Source organism: Suricata suricatta, chromosome 2 (genome assembly GCF_006229205.1).
Source record: "Suricata suricatta isolate VVHF042 chromosome 2, meerkat_22Aug2017_6uvM2_HiC, whole genome shotgun sequence".
NCBI classification, from domain to species: domain Eukaryota; kingdom Metazoa; phylum Chordata; class Mammalia; order Carnivora; family Herpestidae; genus Suricata; species Suricata suricatta.
In genome coordinates, this window is record NC_043701.1 from 147,317,876 (window position 1) to 147,338,702 (window position 20,827).

Consider the following 20,827-nt stretch of genomic DNA (forward strand, 5'->3'; position numbering starts at 1 on the left):
ACATCAAGCCTTTCCCTTGATGGAACAACAACAACAAAAAAAGCAATAAAATGTGAAGGAGGACACCTAACTCACTTGTATCACCAATCTTTGCTCCATCCTAATGCCAGTTTTCCTGGCTAACCAGGTGTCAAACATGAATATATCCTGTGGCAAAGCAAAGCTCCCTGCCCATTTATTTATTAATCCTGGTGAAGGTAACCACGCTTACAACCCTTTCCTAAAACATGGCTGTGAGAAAGAAAGCAGAATAAAGCACCTGACACCAAGGATGGTGTCAGCAACCACTCAGCTGGCAGCGAGTCCAGGATCAGTGCCTGGAGGGTATGGAGGACCAAGCATGGTGGAGGAAGTGTGCTGTGACAGGGCAGGGAAGGGCGTAGGAGGCAAATCCATGGTCCAGACCAGGATCCCACCTAGGAGCCCAGGGGGACCTTTTATTCTTAACTCCTGTTCTCTGCCAATCCCTTTGAGTGACTAAGAGGAGAACACTAATCCTAAAGAAAAAATCTCCAGGGGTTAGGAATGGACATGGGTAATATCCAAATAACTAGCCACCACTCTGTTTGGATCATATGCCCTTCTTGGATTCTGTACTTCTTGGGTGAGAGAGGAAGTAGCTAAAATAACAGAATGGCTGCCTTAAGGACACATTCAAGGACAACATACCAGTGGTGACTCCTGAGGCTGAGGCATGACATCTCATCATGCATGACATGACTGTTCCACCCACCTTGGGTAGGGCTTCTAGCAAATCATTTCAGACATTAAGCGAAGGGGAACATGTAAAGGATGGTACTCCCAGCTGACCAGGGTGGAGTGAAACGGATTCTCTAATATATTACTGGTAGATACATAAATGTGTAATGTTGTTATAAGCTATTTGATAGCATGTATCAAAAATTATTTTTAAGAAACACATTTCAACATATTTGTAATAATGAGGCTATCCCAAGAAAATAATGCAAAATAGTTCTTAAAGTCTCCACCATATAGGCTTCCATCACAAAATTACTTCAATTAGTGAAAAATTGGAAACATCTTGAATGCCCCACAGTAACTTATGCGTGTGTTTGGCTGGCTTGCAGATATTTTAAATTGTGGTCTCTAACACGATGTAACAACATAGGTTTTAAAGCAGGGTAAGTGCTATAATTTTCATTGCATATAAAAATATACACAGAAAAACAATTAATAAGGAAATCTGTCAATATTATAGTTGGCTCACATTGTAGAATTGTGGATTTAAGAGGTTATATTTAAAACTAGGCTGTGGTTTTGTTATTTTTATAATGGAAAACATTTAGTAAAGGGAAAAGCTGAACAGGAAATTTCAAATCATATCTTCAGGGATTTTAGGAACCATTGTCACAGTTAAGCATTACAAAGGAAAGTTGCAGTAAGGAGTGAAGAAGTGTGCTGTCTGCTATGGTTTATAATGTGAAAAAGAAATGTTAGTCCCACTAAATGAACAGATCTCTGTACTTTTCCATTGACCACTAAAAAGTATGCCACCGGCATAGGAAAGTCTTGATTAGGAAAGAAAAAAAAAAAGGCTTTCCTAACTGTATCTTCTTTGATCCTTTTCTTTTAATATGGAGGTATGGATGAGTGTGAGTGAAGTGCAGAGAATGTTCTCGGCTACTGTAACAACCATTACAGTTGGGTGTGGTATTTCCCCCACTTTATACATGAGGGAAGCAAAGCTTCGTAAGATGTCCAGGGAATTGACAAGAAAGAAGCAGAACCGCCCTGGACCTAGATCTGTCCAGCTCCAAAATCTTCGGCTTTTCTCAATGGCTGCACACATCTTGGCCCTGATTTCATAACTTTCTCAGACAATGACATTCTGTCCTGCCTTCTTGCAACTGGTCTGCACATGACAAGGCAAACTTTCCTCTCGGACACAGTCCCTGCACCTAGTGCAGTGTCTAGTAAGGTGTGTATTTGTTGACTGCACTAACCCATAACTGCACCCGTTCTTCTCTTGCTCCCCAAAAAAGTCTGGAAAGAAATTGGGCATAATAAGATGGGGATATACTCTCATTCATTCACAGCCAGTCCAGAGCTTGTAGATTCAGTCTAGAAAGCTCCTAGAGCAAATTGTGCATGTGCAGACAAGAGTGAAAGATAGTACTGCTTTCACCCCAAGATATTACCTGCCAACACTTAATGATACTATCTGCCTATCTCCTGTGGCCCAGATTTGTGACCTTCCCAAGACTAAATGTCCATCTGCCCTCCTACCAATCCGTGTTCTGAGATTCCTGACTTCCAAAACCGTGAACCAAAGCATTCCCATATAATGAACTTAACATGTGGGAGTTGCAGTTGGTCCTGAAGTGCATGACAATGTGATTAAGAGCATGCTGGCAATATTAGCTACCCTGGCCATGGGGTGTCGGCAGGAGACTTCTGGGAAGAAGTAGGATGGATGGCCCTTTTCTGACTCATTGTGCCTGTACCTGTGGGTGTGTGCATGCCAAGAAGAGAGAAACGTGTAGAATGGCAAAGAACTGAAAGCCTTCCAATCAACAAAATCACAAGGCAAGGAGGTAGGGAAAGGTATTTTATGGGCTTGGCTGGAGGAGCTGTTGCAATAATGGGGGGAGCCCACAATTCCCTGTAGATGCAGCCCCCTGCCATCTTCCCTCCCTCCCTTTTCCCTTCCTGCCTCAGGGTCAGGGTCCCAGGTCACCTCCAATCTTCCTGGGATTCCTTGGCCATGGAATTGGGTGAGACCAGATTAGAAAAGATGGCCTTTCTTGGTGTTGCTGGGGCTATATTCTTGATTTTGTTCACTTTGTCCCGGGCCTGTTGGCATTTTCTCAGGCAAGCCGTACACAGCTCCTTCTCCTCCACCAGATACAAGTTTTCCAGCCTTTTGATGGAATCTATGAATGTATTTGATACGTCTGACTTGGGAAAGGGATTTCGTTTTATGTTGAGCTTTTTGAGCTTGGGGAGTTTGTTGATGCTGTTGGGGACAGTGTTCAGCAGGTTGTCATGTAACCCCACCTCATGGAGCTCCTTCAGAGCACCCAGCGTGGTGGGCACACTGTCCAGATGGTTCAAGCCCAAGTTCACAGTGCGGATATTCTTGAGCTGATTGAGTTCCACAGGCAGCCCGTTGGTGGTCAGCTTGTTGTTGCTGACATTGAGGTAGAGCAGAGAAGTCATCTGGCCGATGGACTCAGGAAGCTTGTCAATGTAGTTGCTGTGCAGGTCCAGCCACCGCAGGTTCTGGAACTTGGAGATTGAGTCAGGGATCTTTCTGATCATGTTCCGGCTGAGGTCGAGCTCATCCACATCATTCAGTCTCAGGATACACTTGGGGAAGGTGGTAATTCCCATCTTGCTCAAGTCAAGGCGTTTTTTCCCATCAAATGTGATTTTGATACAGTTCTTGGCCATACTTAAGGTAATCTTCTTGCCCTTGGGGCCTTTCCCGCTTTTGGCCATGTTCTTTCAGTAAGGGTGTATGTTTGGAGTGCGTTGTTCTGATTGGGTAGTAATCAGTTTGAAGAAGTCAGAAGAAACTGCTAGAAGATATACTCTAAAAAGAAGAGAAAATATGTCTAGTTAGGAAGTGACATGAGGGCACTAGACTCCCCCCACATTGTAATTCTTCTCACGCTAATGGTTAAAGGACAGGAAGACAAAAATTAGGGCATCAGCCGAAGTAACCTAGCCAGAGATCTTCAGCCAATTCAATTCCCTCTTCAAGGGTGCAAGGTTGGATGCTCAGAACCCCTCTGGCTGTGTCATTCCTTGACATAAGAATCTCTCCATTGTCCTGGACTCTTCTTGCCAAAAGGTACATGTGTGTGTGTGTGTGTGTGTGTGTGTGTGTGTGTGTGTGTGTGTGTGTTCTTGGCTATCTGCCACTTCCCAGACCCTCACAAAAATCTAGTATTTCCTTCAGTTATCTCATGAGTCTCCGGGGGTGAGTCTGCTGAATTCTCAGAAGCAGCATAGGGGCACCTGGGTGCCTCAATCAGTGAGCATCTGACTTCAGCTCAGGTCATGATTTCATAGCTTGTGGGTTCGAGCCCAGTGTTGGGCTCTGTGCTGACAGCTCAGAGCCTGGAATCTGCTTCAGATTCTGTGTGTCTCTATCTCTCTGTCCTCCTCCCCTCTCTCTTTCTCTTCCTCTCTCTCTCAAGAATAAATAAATATAGAAAAAAAGAAGAAGCAGCCTGGATATGAGGGAATAAGGTGGGAGTTAAGAGTGACTTAACGTATTACATCTCTCCTCACCTTCTGGACCCAAAGGCACTAGTTACGCCTTAGCTACTAGCACTGCAGTGCAACAGAAATAGCACAGGGATGCCTTTTGTTTAGCCCACAGGTGAGAGAGTGTGCTTACACAGTACCGATGAGTGCGGAGGAGCCAGGGTTGAGCCTGGCAGAATGTAAAAGAATTCTGTCTTTTTCTGCTTTCTACCCCCTACACTTCCTCCCTTCACATACTTCACACTGCAATTCAACTGAAGACACCTCTGCATTGGTAGGTATGATAACAGTTATGACTGCCAACATGTAGAGAAGTAGAATGTAAAAAGTCATGGGTAGATTCTGGCCTCAGCATTCATGGCTTAGATGTCTAGCTCTACACTGAAGAATTTTCTTAAATTTTAAGTGCCACAATTTTCTTGTTTATGAAAACAGCCCCCCATAGGGCTATTAGGGAGTGTAAATTATCTAAGTATAAAGTGCTTACATCAGTGCCTGGCACATAGTAAAAGTTTGATTAATGTTAACTATTAAATATTATTTATAAATTATTATAAATTATTAATATTATTAAACTATTAAATATTATCAGAAGTATTGCACATATTTCTTTTAATCTTCAATAATTTAGTAAAATCCATTGGATTATCTTCATTGTAAAGGGAGGAAGACTGAGGCTCAGGAGCAAGGAAGTCTGCAGCCAGGAAGAAAATTCAAACTGTCCTTTCTTATTTTAGAGGCTATTTTCTAACGCTTGCTTGCTGATTTTCTATTTTGCACCAAACCCTGAACAAGCATGCTGTCAGGAGACAGATGTGTGCATTAGCACCATCTCCCCACTAGATTAAAATATTAATTCTAAGTAGGCTGTGGAAGGGCTCCTGGGTGGGTCAGTCGGTTAAGTGTGTGACTTTGGCTCAGGTCATGATCTCACAGTTCTTGGGTTCAAGCCCCACGTCGGGCTCTGTGCTGACAGCTAGCTCAGAGCCTGGAGCCTGTCTTCAGATTCTGTGTTTCCCTGTTTCTCTGACCCTTCCCTGCTCACACTGTCTCTCTCTGTCTCTCAAAAATAAAAAAACATTAAAAAAATTTTAAGTAGGCTGTGGAAAGTTAAGTATGTATATATTTTTTTAATCTTGTTTTAATATTTATTATTTTTAAGAGAGAAAGAGAGAGAGGCAGAGCATGAGCAGAGGAGAGGCAGAGAGAGAGGGAGCGGTCAGTGCAGAGCCTGATGCAGGGCTTGAACTCACGAACCATGAGATCATGACCTGAGCCGAAGTCGGATGCTTAGCCAACTGAGCCACTCAGGTGCCCAAGTATGTATATTTTAAATCTCCAGAGCAATCATTAAAACAATATACAGAATAGGAAAACTGAAATATAAACATTAAAATGAAACTGTAAAAAAATGTCAAGTAATCTAAAAGCAGAAAAGGGGAAATGGAGCAAACAAAAACAACTATTAAAATGGTAGACCTAAATCAAAACATACCAATATTTCCATTAAATAAAAATGACCTAACACAGAAAACACCAAAGATAAAAATCTATCTAGTACAAAGATTTGGTAAGGACATAGGACAACCAGAGCACTCCTGCATCGTTAATGGAAATCAACACGTGACTCTGAGAAATAGTTTAGCAATTTCTTATAAAATTAACTCTATACTTATCCTACGACCCAGAATTTTCCCAACCAACTTCCCTAGAAAAACAAAAACTGAGCTTCACATAAAAACTTATTCATGTGTGTTTATAGCTATTTTCTTCATAATTGCCAAAACCAGAAGAAAACAACCCAAAGGCCTTTCAGTGAGCCAATAAAGAAATTGTGGCATATCTTTATTATGGAATCCTATTAAACATAAAGAGGACAAATCTATTGATACATGCGACAATTTGGAAGAATTTCAAAAGCATTTTTGCTGAATAAAAGAAACCAATCTTAAAAGCTTATCTAGTGAATGATTCCATTAATATGGCATTCTGGAAAAGCCACAATGATTGTATGGAAAACAGATGAGTTATTGCCAGGGATCAGGGGTGGACAAGGTTTGACTACAAGGGAGCACCAGGAGGGGGTTTTCCAGGGCGCCCGAATGGCCCATATCCTGACTGGTGCTTATGTGAAGCTGTACATATGTTAGAGCCCAGAGAACCGTATGCTACAAAAAGGAACTCTTACAGTTAAAAAAAGAAAAAAAAACACTTAAAAAGATTTGGGACTCCATATTCTCTTTCTGTCCTTTTCACTGTGGCTGCTTGCTTAGCCTAGTTTTGGAAGTCTGTGACTTTTTATGCCTCCGCTTAGCCCTGTCCTGCCCAGTAAAAGACATCCAAATGTGTACCATGTGGCATTGCTATGGTGCACGTGCATATCACCACAGGGAGCAGCTGTGCACTAGGCGCACGTCAGAAAAACTGCCCTACTGCACTCGAGCTGAAATCTCAATTTTTAAAAATGTGGACTGGGGCTCCTGGGTGACTCGGCTGGTTAAGTGTCCAACTTTGGCTCAGGTCACGATCTCGTAGTTTGTGGGTTCAAGCCTCACATTGTGCTCTGTGCTGACAGCTGGGATCCTGGAGCCTGCTTTGGATTCTGTGTCTCCCTCTCTCTGCCCCTTCTCTGCTCATTCTCTCTCTCTCTCTCTTTCTCTCTCTCTCAAAAATGAATAAAGATTTAAAAAATGTTTTAAAAAGAGGGACCAAGAGCAATAGATCCTATGTCCTGATCTTAAGGCTTATTAATTGCTCTTTCACATGATAAGGCTGTTAGATTTAGCAAATAAAATTACAAATCTCAGTTAAATTGGAGCTTCAGATAAACAACAGAAAGTTTTTAGTATACATGTGCCCCAAGCATTGCATAGTTCTGTATTTTGTTTGGCCATTCTGTCACATGGGCCTGAACAAATAGCAAAGTTTGCTGTTTATGATCCTTGTATTAGTCCTTCAGGACTAAATTAAACCAAATCCATGTGCTTGTTCCTGCATTCATTCATTCATTCATTTATTCATTCATTCACTCATTAAGTAGTATATTGAGAGTCTATTATGTGACAAAGCTCTGCATTACACAAATGAGCAAAAAAACAGGGCCAGTCCCCAAGCTCAAAGAGCTAAAATCTAGATTGTTACTGATTCTGACCACCTGAATCTCCTGAGCTCTCCAAAGTCTGGGCTGACTTTTATATGTCGTATATTCAAGATAAAGTTCAGTTCAGAAAGGCCAAACACAATAAGCATGTGCTGGAGGAGCCCTGGATGAGGAGGATGCTTCCAGCAGACTGAAGATCCACCCAGGTGGGCCCGGTTAAGCCTGCTCCCCAGAGCCCATCCACACCCTGATAAGAAGCCCTCTATCTAGATGAGTGAGGGGAAGGAAGCAGCTCGGAGCTGCCCACAGAGTACTTCTCCATTAAGGAACTTCTCTCTGACAGGCCCATTGGCTCCAAGCCTGCCCATTAATTACCTGCAAGGCAAGGCAGGGCTAGGATAATGCGCTGCACCTCTTCCCCAGCACGTCTATGTCCCCAGACAGCCTTAGGCCAGATGAAGCGTGATCAGCCCCCACCACCTTCATACTTGACCTCAGGGCCACCCTACCTGGCTGGGTCCCTTGCTCTTGGTTTTGGAGAGCAGGTGTATTATATTGTTCAGGGTCCATCCTGGCCATCTAAGCGGTTGAGTACATCTAGAAGCAGACCAGTGCCAGAAGTTCCCAAAGATCAGGAATAGCCCTTAGAAAGGTCAGCATCCTGCTCAGTTCTTCCCATTGAGTAGGAGAGTCAGTATCGGCAAAACGAGTATAAAACTCATTATCTTTTGATTCAACTGAAACTGGTTAGATGGTCTGTTATTATCAATTCACAGAATCCTCTAATGTCAGACTGGGATCAACAGCCCACATAAGGAAAGGTGGAAATCAGAGAAAGCGAGAAAAGTTGATAAGCAGATAGATGGAGAGATGGATGTATGGATAGATACGTAATAGATTTCATATCATATGAATAGCTGAGAAGCCCTAATACAAAAACTTCTTAAAGATACCGGTCTTTTTATATTGAACAATTGGTTTTTGTAATTTGGAAAAACTGGACCAGTTGGTTGACTCTAATTTCTAATTAATTTTTCTATTTAGTCATTGTGAATCAAACAGCATGGTGGGACACCCCATGGATATCTAAATTAAAAATGTAATGGCAACCTATATTTTAATGCCATCAAAATATTTGCAGGCACTTTTCAGTTGTAAGATTGTTATCATCACTATGGTAATAGAATTTATCTTGCACTTTGCACTCATGTGTCTTTATATTTGTAATTAAGACTGACTTCGTATATATTTGATATCTTTAACATCTTGCTCATGTGATCTCACAATAATTATTTCACCCTTTTGACTGATGCATTCAGATACAGGAGAGACATACTGTAGAACTGAAACCCCAAAAGTCACCGCCATTTCATAGCCAGTATTGGAACCCCCTTCACAGCAAGCTTCATGCTGTACGGGTGAGAAATTTCTTTTGCTTGTGGGCCATCTCTTCAGGGGAAGTGGTGTGAACTTCCTCAATAAAACCACTCATTCCAAAGGCATTGCATTTATTCTCTCTCCTGATTCTTATAAAACCCATTCACTGACACGTAAGAGACCAGCCTCACCTCTGCTGTGACTTCCCACGTGGCTTCAAATCATTCCCTGTGGCCTCCACCCCTTCCTAAAATGAGCTGATCTTCTCGTAAGCATCCATGTGGTAGGTGAAGATGGGGGGCGGTGGGGGGCGTCTGTGGAGTGCATCTGTCTGGAACCTCAGGCCAGGCCTCTAAAGTAGGCACTAATTTTGACGCAGGTGTAAATTGCACCGGGAGATGAGGGGTGGGGGGGATCGCCATTCTGTTTAGTGCCCACTCTGGGCCAGGATCTGTGTGCTCCTCTACTTGTTTTTCAGAGTTAGCTGGTTTGCAGAGCACAGGCTTACTGGGGGTGTCTAAACACGAAGTGGTTTTATTTTTCCCATTATTGGTCCCAGCTGTGTCATGCTGCACCCTTCTTTCCTGTGGGCAGAGGACAGATTGCTAGGGAGGGGATAGGGGACAGACTGGAGGCAGCAAGATTTCTGTGAAGCTCACGGCATTGGCTCCCCCAGGCTCTTGGGAGAGTTGATGGAGAGAGATTCAGACAGCAGGAGTGGAGTCTTACAGCATCCCCATGATCCTGGGGCTTTTCTGACTTCAGTTTCAGAAGGTCCCCTCAACATCATTCACGCAGGTGACATGTACCAAAGTAACTACTGAAAGCATACTCCCAGGCCCTTCCTGTATCTCCACAGTGACTATGCCAAGTATCATTCTTGTTTGAAACTAAGAGAATTGAGTTTCAGAGGAGTCAAGTGTCTTCCCCAAGGTAACACAGACAACACAGCATGGCCAAAGCAAACCTAGATGTGTCTGAGACCAAAGCTTATGATCTTTGTGCTATGCTATCCTGCCTCTCTGCTTGTCCTTCTGTTGCCTTTTCTCTAGCAGTAGGAATTGCTTATCCTGGGGGATGGGGGTGGGGTGTACAGAGGGCACATTGCTGGCCCCCTAACTCCAAGGAGAAGGCGGCATTCTGGAATCCTAGCACTCCCAGTGCAAAAGACACCTGTACCAGAAATTAAAGCTGCTTGCCCCTCACGTCCCCCAAAAGGTGTGCTGCCAATTTTGGTCACCTATGGGGTCTCTGATGTAGGAGCCAAGATATGTCACAGAGTCACAGACTCTGGGTGGCCAGAGATTCATTTAGGCCTATTCTAACTCGGCATGGGTTCACCAGAAAAGTGCGATGATTGATGCCCACCTACAGGCGGCTTAAGGGGAATGGAGAGCCTCCTAGTGGAAGTAGCTGGCCAAACTGGCCAAAGTCCCTGCCAGGTCAATAATGCAGATGTCCTGCTGACACTTTGGAGGGACCACATGCAAACTGGGGTCCCTGGAGAAACCATTTCAGACCATTGCCTGCTCACTGTATTGGCCAGGGCCTAATGTGCAGGGTGTTCTCATATATACATACATGCATGTGTATATATGAATAAGATGAATTTTAAAGGTATTGCAATAGCATTTATGGAGTCATTAACTGTAAGAGTTTGGAGATTGATGATGAGAGAGAGAGACAGTTTAAAGGGTACGCATATGCCACCACAGTTTACTTAACAGGCATGTGCCCCCAAGCAGGTGATGATGGGGACGAATCTGTTGTCCCGCAGCCCTGCTAGTTCCCCAGCACCCCCACAGCATGAGCTTCTTGCCACACTGAATTTGTCAAGAAAGTAAAGATAAAGGTTTTCATCCAGCACGGTCTGGAAACAGCCCCCCACATTCCTGGGGGCTCACTACAATTGGGGCCCTCTTCCTCCCTGGGGGGCTGCTGGCTGTGTAGGGGTCCTGAGAGGCTGTATGCAGACCACCAGAAGTTTGATTTTCACCATGCGGGCTCACTAAAATCTAACCCCTGTAACATGCATGCCCGACCTTCCCAGACGGGAGGCCGTCTCCATGTGTCCATCACACGACACTGTCCACCCCTCCCCCACACATGCGTGCTGAGCCCTTAGGGGCACATCATGCCTTCTCCTTCACAAAGAGACCTCCTATTTGCCACTCCACTCAGTCCCCACTACTCTCCTTTGAGGTAGCAATATTCCTCCTACCCCAAGATAAGGACGCTGTGGGGCAGAAAGGAGCATGAAGTATTTTATCCAAGCTCTAACGGCTCCCCTTACCCTCCAAGGCTTCTGGGTGGAGCATCCTTTCCATGACAGCAAGGCTGCCGCAAACAGAGAGTCTGTGTGGAAATGATCAAGTTCACCTCCTGTGGCAGTTAGCTGGTTAATCTGATCAACGCAGCTCTAAGTATCTTCCCGGGATATTATGCACGTACAGCTCTGTCTACCCCTTAATATTATTTACTTCTCCGTCCTTAGCACCAGTGAGGCTCTGCACACGTGCTGCTTGGAAAGTCGTTATCTGTCAAACTGCCCCAGTCCCCTGGCGGGTAATAAGAATTCAACTTTTATTTGGAGCAAAAGTTCCCAGGGGGTCACATGGCCCAATAACAAAAGATTATGATTTCTTATTGGTTTAATAGCATCTATTTTGTAATTCTGACTATACTCTGTTTTAATTGGATTTGTTAAAGGAACAAAAGGGAATAGGTGCCTTACAATTAAAATAAAATATTAAGATTATTAGTTTAACAGACTAGAAATGCCTTGTTCATCAACTAACACATTCAAAACGCGCAAACCAACCTCCCCGCACAGGAAGGTGGAAGAGCCAGTCAGTCCTGGCACCTTGAAACCTCAAGAGATGAGTGTCAATTCAATTTCAGCCAATGTGGTTTAAATACTGCTGTGGCCACATAGCCCTTATTGCATTTTCTCCTCACAGCCTCGGCCTCCCTTGCAGATAAGGAAATGGGCTCAGAAAAGCGGCCTGGAAAGGGTGAAAACGACAGGGGCTTTGGGCCCACAAGGGTGGCCACCCGTTTTACCCCCATTTACTCCCATTTACCTCCCATTTACCTTCCAGGCGAATAGTCTCCTGAGCCTCACTGAGCTTCAGCTCCTACTTCTATAAATGAAATGTTAAAAATGGCTGCTTCTGAAGGTGGGCTGAGGGTGAGAGAGCCCGGGAGGCGTATGCTGTGACTTTGTGTGTTGGGGGAGAGCGGAGTAGTGGCATGATGAGGACAGTATCATGGACCAACAGTGGAGCCGGGCTTCACAGTCCAGTGTCCTTACTGTGGCATCCCCGCCTACCCAGGCGCAGACTTTAGGTGACTTTATCCGCACGACAAGGAGACATACATAGCTCCTTGAGGCACAGGCCCCCCAGGGTTGCAGAGGTGAGGGACAGTTCTCCTCAAGGGCCCTGTGTGTGTGCATTTCTTCTGTACCCCATCTGGCCCCAGGAAGAACTTGCTGAGGGGTGAACATGGCACAGAGCCCTGTAATCACTGGCAGGTATCCTGGTGTGTAGGAAAGCCCATAGCTCCAAGGAGGCTATAAAAACCCCTAGTGTGATGCTGTGAGATTCTTCGAAGGGGAGCCCTGAAGATTGACTATAAGGGAGCAGTTGAACTTCCCATGGCCCTTTTGGATTCATTCATTCATTAACAATAGGTACTGGATGACTGCCATGGACCAGGTGTGGTTTTATACAACAAGCAATGTGAAGAAGGAGATGAACAAAAGCAAAGAGTGGCCATGAGTGCTTGGAGAAGACAGAGTCGGGACAAAAGAGACAGAGATGATACTAGAGGAGACCTACACTTCTGGAGGCAGTAACCAGGAAGGGCCTCTTTGAGAAGAAGACATCTGGGCAGAGACTGAAGGAAGTGAGGATCCAGGGAGATGGGGAGAGTGTTTTGGGTAGAGGAAACAACAGCTGGAAATGCTCTGTGGCAGAGAGAAAGGGAGGAATAAGCAGAAGGAAGAAGGAAGCAAGAAGATGGAAGAAAGGAAGGAAAGAGAACAGGGAAGGAGAAAGGGAGGGAGAGAAGAAAAGAAGGCAGGCAGGCCAGAGGCACAAAAACAATATAAGCAAAAAAGAATGAGAGAAGATAGGATATGGCTTATTTTCCAAACGATACTCTAGCTGTTGTGAGAAAAATCCCAAGGCATGTCAAACTAAAGAAAGAAGGCAGGCCAGTCCCTACACTCCCCCCAGGGTGATCACAGACAAGCCCATGTCCTCTCTAATTTCTACCTGAGATAGAAGGAAATCCAGCCTCCTGGCTGGCATCGCCCACACTGTTATCCTGGGCTGCTACCTCACCGTGGAGTGTGGGCCCTCAGATGGGGTCTTGGGTCCATCAGGAAACTAGCATGTGCAGAACCCCACTCAGTGGGGGCACCAGAGGGCAGTGGAAATAAACCAGATGTGGCAGAGAGTTGACCAGGCTGGATCCGAACTATGTCTTCCATCGGTTCCTTGGGGATCACAGCCAAGCCACTTGCCTCTTCTCTGTTTATACTCGATACCTTGGTGATCTTACCAAGTCTCATTGCTTTAAATACACTGACTCTCCAATTTCTGTTTCTTACCTAGACCTCACCCTCTATCCCAGACCTACATATCCTTCTTCTGCCTACTTAACATTTCTGCCTGTACTATGTAAAGACACCAAAACACACTGTGTCCAAAACCAAGCTTCCTGTCAACCCGCCGCACCCATAGCCTTCTCTGACCAGACTGACAGCAACAGGATCTTGTTTGTCAGGTCCCGAACTGTGACACCACGCTCAACATCCCTATTCCTCTTATACTCCATGTTCAGTTCCTCAGGAAATCCTGCTGACTCTGTGCTCAAAGTAGGATCCAGAATCCTACCGTTCCCCACCACCTGCCCAAGCGCCACACTAGGCTGAATCCCTGCCATTTGCCACTGGGCATTTGCAGTGGCTTCCTACCTTGCTTTCCTGCATCTTTCCTTCACCCCATGCAATCTGTTCTCAACACAGCAGCCAGGGGACTTCTGCTACCACACCAAGTCCCACCATGGTATTCCTTGGCTCACAGCCCTCTGGTGACTCCTGTTTCACCCAAGTAAGGGCTGGAGACCTTCCGGTGGCCCCATGGCCTGACCTGCCATCTCCCTGACGGACTCCCTATCACTGGCCCTCATGCTTACTCCACAGCCACCACCCAGCCCGGCCATTCCTCTAACCTGCCCCATGAACTCTTCTTGATAACCTTTGTTCCAGCAGTTCATTCTCCTGGAAGGTCCTTCTCTCAGCTATTTACTTGACTGAACTGTTCATCTTCTTTAAGGTTTTGGGTAAATTTTACCATCTCAATTCAGCCTGTCCTGATCCCCCAAGTTAATGATGCAAACTAAGCCCCAACATGCATGGATCCTCCTTGCTGTGCTATACTTTTGTTTAAGGTTTATTTATTTATTTGAGAGAGAGAACTCATGTGCAAGTCAGGGAGGGGGAGAAAGAGAGAAAGAGAGAGAGAATCCCAAGCAGGCTTTGAGCTGTCAGCACGGAGCCCAATGCGGGGCTAGAACTCACAAACCATGAAATCGTGACCTGAGCCAGGGTGGGACGCAACCGACTGCCACCCAGGGCCCCCTGCTGTACTTTCTCCCTTAAGACTTAACATCTAAATATATTTTATAGTAGACTTACTTGTTATGCTTCTTGTCCCTTACTGTCCTCCCCCATCAGACTCTACAATCCCAGTGCCTGGCACATAGGAGGCCCTCAGTCAGCACTGGTTGAATGAATGAATTCTAGGTGCTTAACAAGGTCGTCCCAGTTCTCTTGACCTCAGAAAGGGGTCAGCTTCATCCAGATTGCACAGCCTATGATAGCTGCTATGGAATCCTCTTGACCGACTGTTCGTTCTACCTACTTTGAAAGGACTTCAAGAACAGGCAGACTATTTTTTTTTTAAGGGAGAGGTCTATGGGGGAAGGATGTCACTTTCACACCAAAGAGTTATTAGTCACCGAATGTGTACCCAGCCCTGGGTGGGGCACCCTTGAGGACAGGAAGGCTTTCCAACTAGCTGCATATAATGGCGTGATCAACTTTTTGGCTGTAGAATTAAGTGTGCAGCGAGGCTGGACAGTGGGTTCATGATACAACAAATGAAGTTTTAATTGAGGTAGCCCAAAGGGAAAGAAAAGCTTCTAAGAGTAGAAAGGAGCAAGTGTAAAGGTAGAGCAATGGAATCAAGCAGGATGAGGGGATGGGGCTGACCATCCTGACCCCTGGCTAGCCAGGAAGCACAGATGTCCCTTCTAAGCATTTCTCTTCAAGAATTAAGAACAAACGTCTGTATAAATATGTTTATGGTAGGGACACTTAAAACAATAAATAAGGGGGTGCCTGGGTGGCTCAGTCAGTTGGGCTCAGGTCATGATCTCACGGTTCATGGGTTCGAGCCCCACGTCGGGCTCTGTGCTTACAGCTTAGAGCCTGGAACCTGCTTCAGATTCTGTGTCTCCCTCTCTCTCTCTGACCCTCCCCTGCCCATGTTATCTCTGTCTCTCAAAAATAAATAAAAAACATTAAAAAAACAATAAAAAAGTGGACACAATCCACATATCTTACAATGGACAACTGATTAAATAATTACTGTACAGTCATAGAATGAAACTAATATTCAACAGTAACTAAAACAAAACAAGAACATCATTTTCCAGAAATGCTGAAAGGCAATCTTTTGAGATATAATGTTATGAAGAACACGTATGTGCACATACGACATCAGTGTTCTCAAGAGCATGCATGCACACCTACAGAAAAAGTAGAACATCCAAATATGAGCAAAATGCTCTCTGGATAATATGGTATTTGGTTATTTTTACCTTCTTCCTTAAATGCCTATGTAATTTCCAAATTCTCTGCAATAGGTACAGAATCTACTTCTAATTAAGAAAGAAAGTTCCAACAAATTCACACACACACACACACACACACACACACACACACATTTCCTTTTCAATCTCAAGAATTCTGTAAAACCATTCATATCACCCTGTTTAAAAGAGATGTGTGTGTGTGTGTGTGTGTGTGTGTGTGTGTGCAAGAAAGATTTTAAAATATCGAGCATATTTGAGTCAAAGAGGGAAATCTGAGAAAATACTCCCTGGACAAAGACAAGAAGGGACCTCACATAGAGAGGGCCACGGTTTTGAAGGTGGACCAGCCTGCCTCACATCCTGAACTCCTACTTCCTCCTAATGTACAAGAGAAGCCACAGTGCTTCTCTGAGCCTCCTTTTCCTCTGGTAAAGTGGGGCAATGTGAGGATTGCATAGGAGGAAGAGGTCGGGGTGTGTGGGAAGGCTCCCTAGTGAGTGAAAGCCTTGGTGATGGATAGTGATGGTGTCCCTTGTGAGTTGAGAGCCCCGATTTGCCTGGAGGCATTTGCAGATGGGGGGGCAATGAAAAGCACCCCGCCACCTACAGACTTACAACTTAAGCAAAAGGTGGAGAGCCCAGTTTTAGGGTAGCCCCATGCTTGGCCATGCTGCCAGTGGTGGTGGGGGAGGGGGAGGGGGAGGGGGAAGGAGCAATTCTTGTTCCCTCCAGAGATGTTCCCTCAGAGCCAGCAAGCCCTCCACTGCACCAAAAAAAAAACCCAAAAACCAAAACTCAGAGTTGGCTCAGAGAGGCCAACTATCCTGTCCAAAGTCACAAAGCCTAGGAGTAGGATCACCTACCTTTCCCCATTTGGCCTGTCATGGAAATAGGGACATAAGGTATGTGTTCTAGTCTGTTCCTTGAAGAGTTTCTCCTTGCAAGGCCCAGCCCCACCTAGGACTTTCCTTGTTAATGGATCCCAATGTTCCAAATAACTTGTGCCAAGGATTTGCCTCCAGACTTCTCAAAAGATGGATTTTGCCCCCAGAGCCACCACAGTCCGCAGTAATCAGGCTCCAGCCTCCTGAGTGAAGAGTACCCCTACCGCAGTTTCTTTGAGGGGTCAGTCACTGGTTGGGTTTAGAAACAGTTCAAACACGAGTCTCCCCTGCTTGTGGGAGCAGCAAAATGCTCCAGACTCAAGACTTTGGCAAAAGACCCAAGCATGACTCCGAAGCCCCACAGACTCACACACCGACCTATACTAGATGAACCATGGCCTCAGGCACCCAAGAAAGCCCGGCTGGGTCCCCAGCTAGGTCCCCCATTCGCTGCCTTTCTTTACTGGGGCTCAGGGCCAGCTTCCTCCTCTCCTAAATAATGAATTAATTTGCGTCTGGGGTTTGTAAATAAAGCATACCTACCGGAGAACCAGCATATCCAAAGTTGCTTACTCAAAGGAGGACAGCAAAAAGCAGAGTTTGAAGCCTTGGTTGTTTGGCAAAATTCAAGTAAATCGATAAATGCAAGGCCACCACCAGAGAAAAACTTACCAGTTTAAGCCAGTTCCTCCTCCTCAACAGTGAAACTTTGTCACCAGGCAACAGGAGACCTGGGACCTGGAGTTAATTAGCATAATCTTGACTCCAGCCTGCAAGGTGAGAACACAATAGCTGAAACTGGACACCCCAAACTCCCTGGGCAGGAAGCAGGGGGTTAGCCAGCTGCCTGAGTGAGGGACCCTGGCCTGGGCTCCCCAGGCTGGCTTCCTGCCTGGGGCTTTCTTCCTCCTGGCTCCCCCCCGCCCCCCCAGAAGAGCATGGGCCTTGGGGCACTTAGTTACCAGGCTGTCCACGGCCCCGCCAGAAGTGGACATTGCTAACAGGGAACAAAGCCATGTGGCCTCTTTTAAGAGACAAACAGTCTTACTTTTATGTAAAGCATTGAGTGAGTCCCATGGAATATCATTTGACTTCCTTGCTGCTTGTCCAAATAGCTTTTTAAGCTCTTCGATTTGTGAGAGAGCTACCTTTTCCCTGTTTATTTGAATTTAATTATTTCTCGCAGTTTTCGCTTTGTGCCCTTTTTACACTATTAAGTTAGAATGACCATGCTCAGAAAAACCATACAATCCTATAGTCACTTTTTTCCTAATTAATATTACATCAAATGCTGATGTGTAATTTCTAAAGTCTACCTTCCGACTGAATGTGTAAATACTGAATCTAGTGGACATTGTTTTTCATGTTGTTTCCAGCTTGGTGCTATTGTGAATAAGGTCCCAATGAACATATTTGTACATTTATAATCTTTTTGTTCAGTTTTTTCTTTAAATTACATTCCCAGAAATTGAGAAAATTGGTAACAAGTTTAAATTTGAAAACTATTATGCAAATAATAACACTGTAGAAAAATCTGAAAATGCATACATAAAAATAAAGAAATAAACATCCTCTGAATTGTGCTACCCAAATAAAAGGGTTAGGAAATAAATAAAATAATTAGCAAATAAAACATTTGAAATGCAAAATTAATCCAAGCACTATACATTTTGAAAAGTACAAAAAAGCATAATCATATAGTTTAAATTAAAATAAAAATAGTTACCCACAAAAACTTTAAACAGATGGATACCACCACTGTTAGTTTACTGAGAAACCAAAAGAAAAATGATCATTTTATTTAGACAATAAATGGATTTAAAATTATCAAATGCAGGTAAATAGAAAACTTAAAATTACCTCAAGTTCTACTACTTCAGTGTATTTCCAGTTAGACTATTTGTAAAAATACATCATTTAACTTAGAAAATAAATAATATAAAAGTCATAAAATACAGATAAGCAAAAACAAAATCAATATTTAAAAAATTTTTTAACATTTATTTATTTTCAAAAGATAGAGACAGAGCATGAGTGGGGGAGGGGCAGAGAGAGGGAGACCGTTTTGAAGCAGCTGCAGGCTCTCAGCTGTCATCACAGAGCCCAATGCGGGGCTCGAACCCATGTACAGCAAGATCATAAGCTGAGCTAAAGTCGAATGAGCCACGCAGGTGCTCCAAAATCCATATTTGAAGGAAGAAAATACAGAAGAAGATATGTACATTTTAAAATGCAGATATGTAAAACTTTATGAAAATAAACCCGCTCAATTTCAGCATCTCGAGGTAACTTCATGTTGAATACCCTTCCACTTTTAGTACATCTACAGCTTCATGTTTATGCCATGGGTATGCAATAATAACTTGGCAACCCTGCTAATGCTTAGATTTTTAACTTCAAATGTCCACAAATTACTGATTGTCAGATAAATGCCTTCTAAGTCAGCCAGAAGTGTTTTTGTTGTTATTGTGTTTTGGTTACTTTTGTTCTCTTTTCCCCGTCAGAGGAAAGAGCTTGTCTTCCGAGTCAGGGCCCTGGGTCAAGGTCTGGTCCCGGCAGTGCGTCGGGTATTCGTGGGTACCTGCTCTGTGCCGGCTTGGGGTGGCTCCAGCAAGCTGTCAGGGACTCCCCTAGTCTGCACGCTACTCCCTCAGTGCCCACATCCATTCTTTAACTGTAAATGGAAGTAATGGCTACTGCATTGGGTCTTTGTGGAAATTAGACAAAGTGTAAAACATCTTTGTAATCTGTAATGCGTTTGACACTTATAGGTATTATTAGGTCTGTGGGTGAAAGGGGTGGGAGATACAGGCTTCCAGTTATGGAAAGAATAAGTCATGAGAATAAAAGGCACAACCTAGAGAACACCGTCAGTGGCATCGTACTAGCGTTGTATGGGGTCGGACGGCAGCCACATGCGTGGTGAGTATAACATAATGTATAGAGATGTTGAATCACTATGTCATACCCCTGACACTAACATAACATCGTGTGTCAACTATACTCAAGTTAAAAAATATATAAAATTTAAAAAATATATCAGCGTAGGAGTATACCCAAACTCTCAAATTAAATGAAATAATAAAACAGAAGTGGAAAACTAAAAGACAACTACATAAAACAAGTTAAAAACTATAACTCACCTTTGGTTAGGTGTCTTGGCACCACCAGTAATGGCGTCCTTTGCTGATGGTAATGAAATGATGGGTCTTCCTTGGAGCTCATAGCCGATGAAATGAGAAATGGGGTGCTGACATGCTTTTGTCTTCTGTACACCATTCCACCTGGTGGCCATGTCACAAAAGACCACCAGTAAAATTCTAGAACCCTTTCTGAATTGGAAAATGACAGAGGCCGTCTCTTATTTCCTGAACTATAAGAAGTACCTTTTGTGCCCTTACTCCTGCTCCTCCCCGTCAAACTTACAAAATAAACTAGCAAGGCGAGCAAGCTTTGCTGTACTAACTCCACATCTTTGTAGCTCCCCCGCCTCAGGCACACTCAGCACCTGTCGTTTTCAAGGTGGTGACCCTCACTGTCTCCAGCCTGGGCTCTGCCTGTGTTTCCAGCCTTCCAGGCGCCCCATCTTCCAGAACTAGGATAGGTGGCAGACTCAGAGACTGAGCAAGAGAACTAAATCTTCACCTGAGCCTTGGCAACCTAGAGCAATAAATCTGATGATGTTTTGCTTTTGTTCACTGTTATTGTTGTTTGGAGAGATAAAATGGATTAAATAGATGATATCTCTATGGGGGTTGGGGGGTGGGAGAGGAGAGGTGAAGCCCAGCCTGGGAGCTGCTTCCTGTTTATAAAAAGCTTACTGGGGCATCTGGGTGGCTCAGTCGGTTGAGCGTCTGACTTCGGCTCAGGTCATGATCTCGAGGTTTGTGGGTTCTAGCCCCGCATCAGGCTCTGTGCTGACAGCTCAGAGCCTGGAGTCTGCCTTCAGATTCTGTGTCTCCCTCTCTGACCCTCTTCTCCTCATGCTCTCTCTCTCAAAAATAAATAAAACATTTTAAAAATTTTAAAGAAAAGCTTACCTAGGAATGAATTGAATGAAAAGGGATGGGAAGCCTGAGACAGAGAATATGATGGCCGTGGTGCATGGTGGGAAGATGAAGGGGCACTTGGGCAGCAAGGCCTCGTCCAGACAGATGTCTGAAGGATTCTGGTGCAGTGCATGGGACTGGACAGACCATGCATGTGGGTGGTGTCCGTGGGCACCTGAACAGGACCGACGAAAAGGGAAAGGCCAAAAAGAGGAGATATGATTTGGTTTGCTTTGGTGGAACATCTTGAACAAGGTCTTGAGTGTAGAGGGAGAGTCTGAAGGAGACAGCGG

At 44.5% G+C, this 20,827-nt stretch overlaps 2 protein-coding genes across 10 annotated transcripts in view; one reads left to right on the forward strand and one right to left on the reverse strand.

Moving 5' to 3' along the window:
• WDFY4 (WDFY family member 4) overlaps positions 1-20,827 on the forward strand; it is a 274,355-nt gene that overhangs the window by 209,726 nt on the left and 43,802 nt on the right. The gene's annotated exons all lie outside the window — the stretch shown is intronic.
• Positions 2,557-19,768, reverse strand: LRRC18 (leucine rich repeat containing 18). Its single transcript, XM_029932112.1, has 3 exons — positions 19,629-19,768; positions 17,158-17,255; positions 2,557-3,556 (listed from the first exon to the last, which is right to left on the reverse strand). The coding sequence occupies exon 3, from the start codon at positions 3,460-3,462 to the stop codon at positions 2,695-2,697; it is 768 nt and encodes a 255-aa protein (XP_029787972.1). The 5' UTR covers positions 3,463-3,556; positions 17,158-17,255; positions 19,629-19,768; the 3' UTR covers positions 2,557-2,694.

Bases quoted from the DNA above. Each gene is read 5' to 3' on its own strand.
- LRRC18 (XM_029932112.1), bottom strand. From the start codon at position 3,462: ATGGCCAAAAGCGGGAAAGGCCCCAAGGGCAAGAAGATTACCTTAAGT.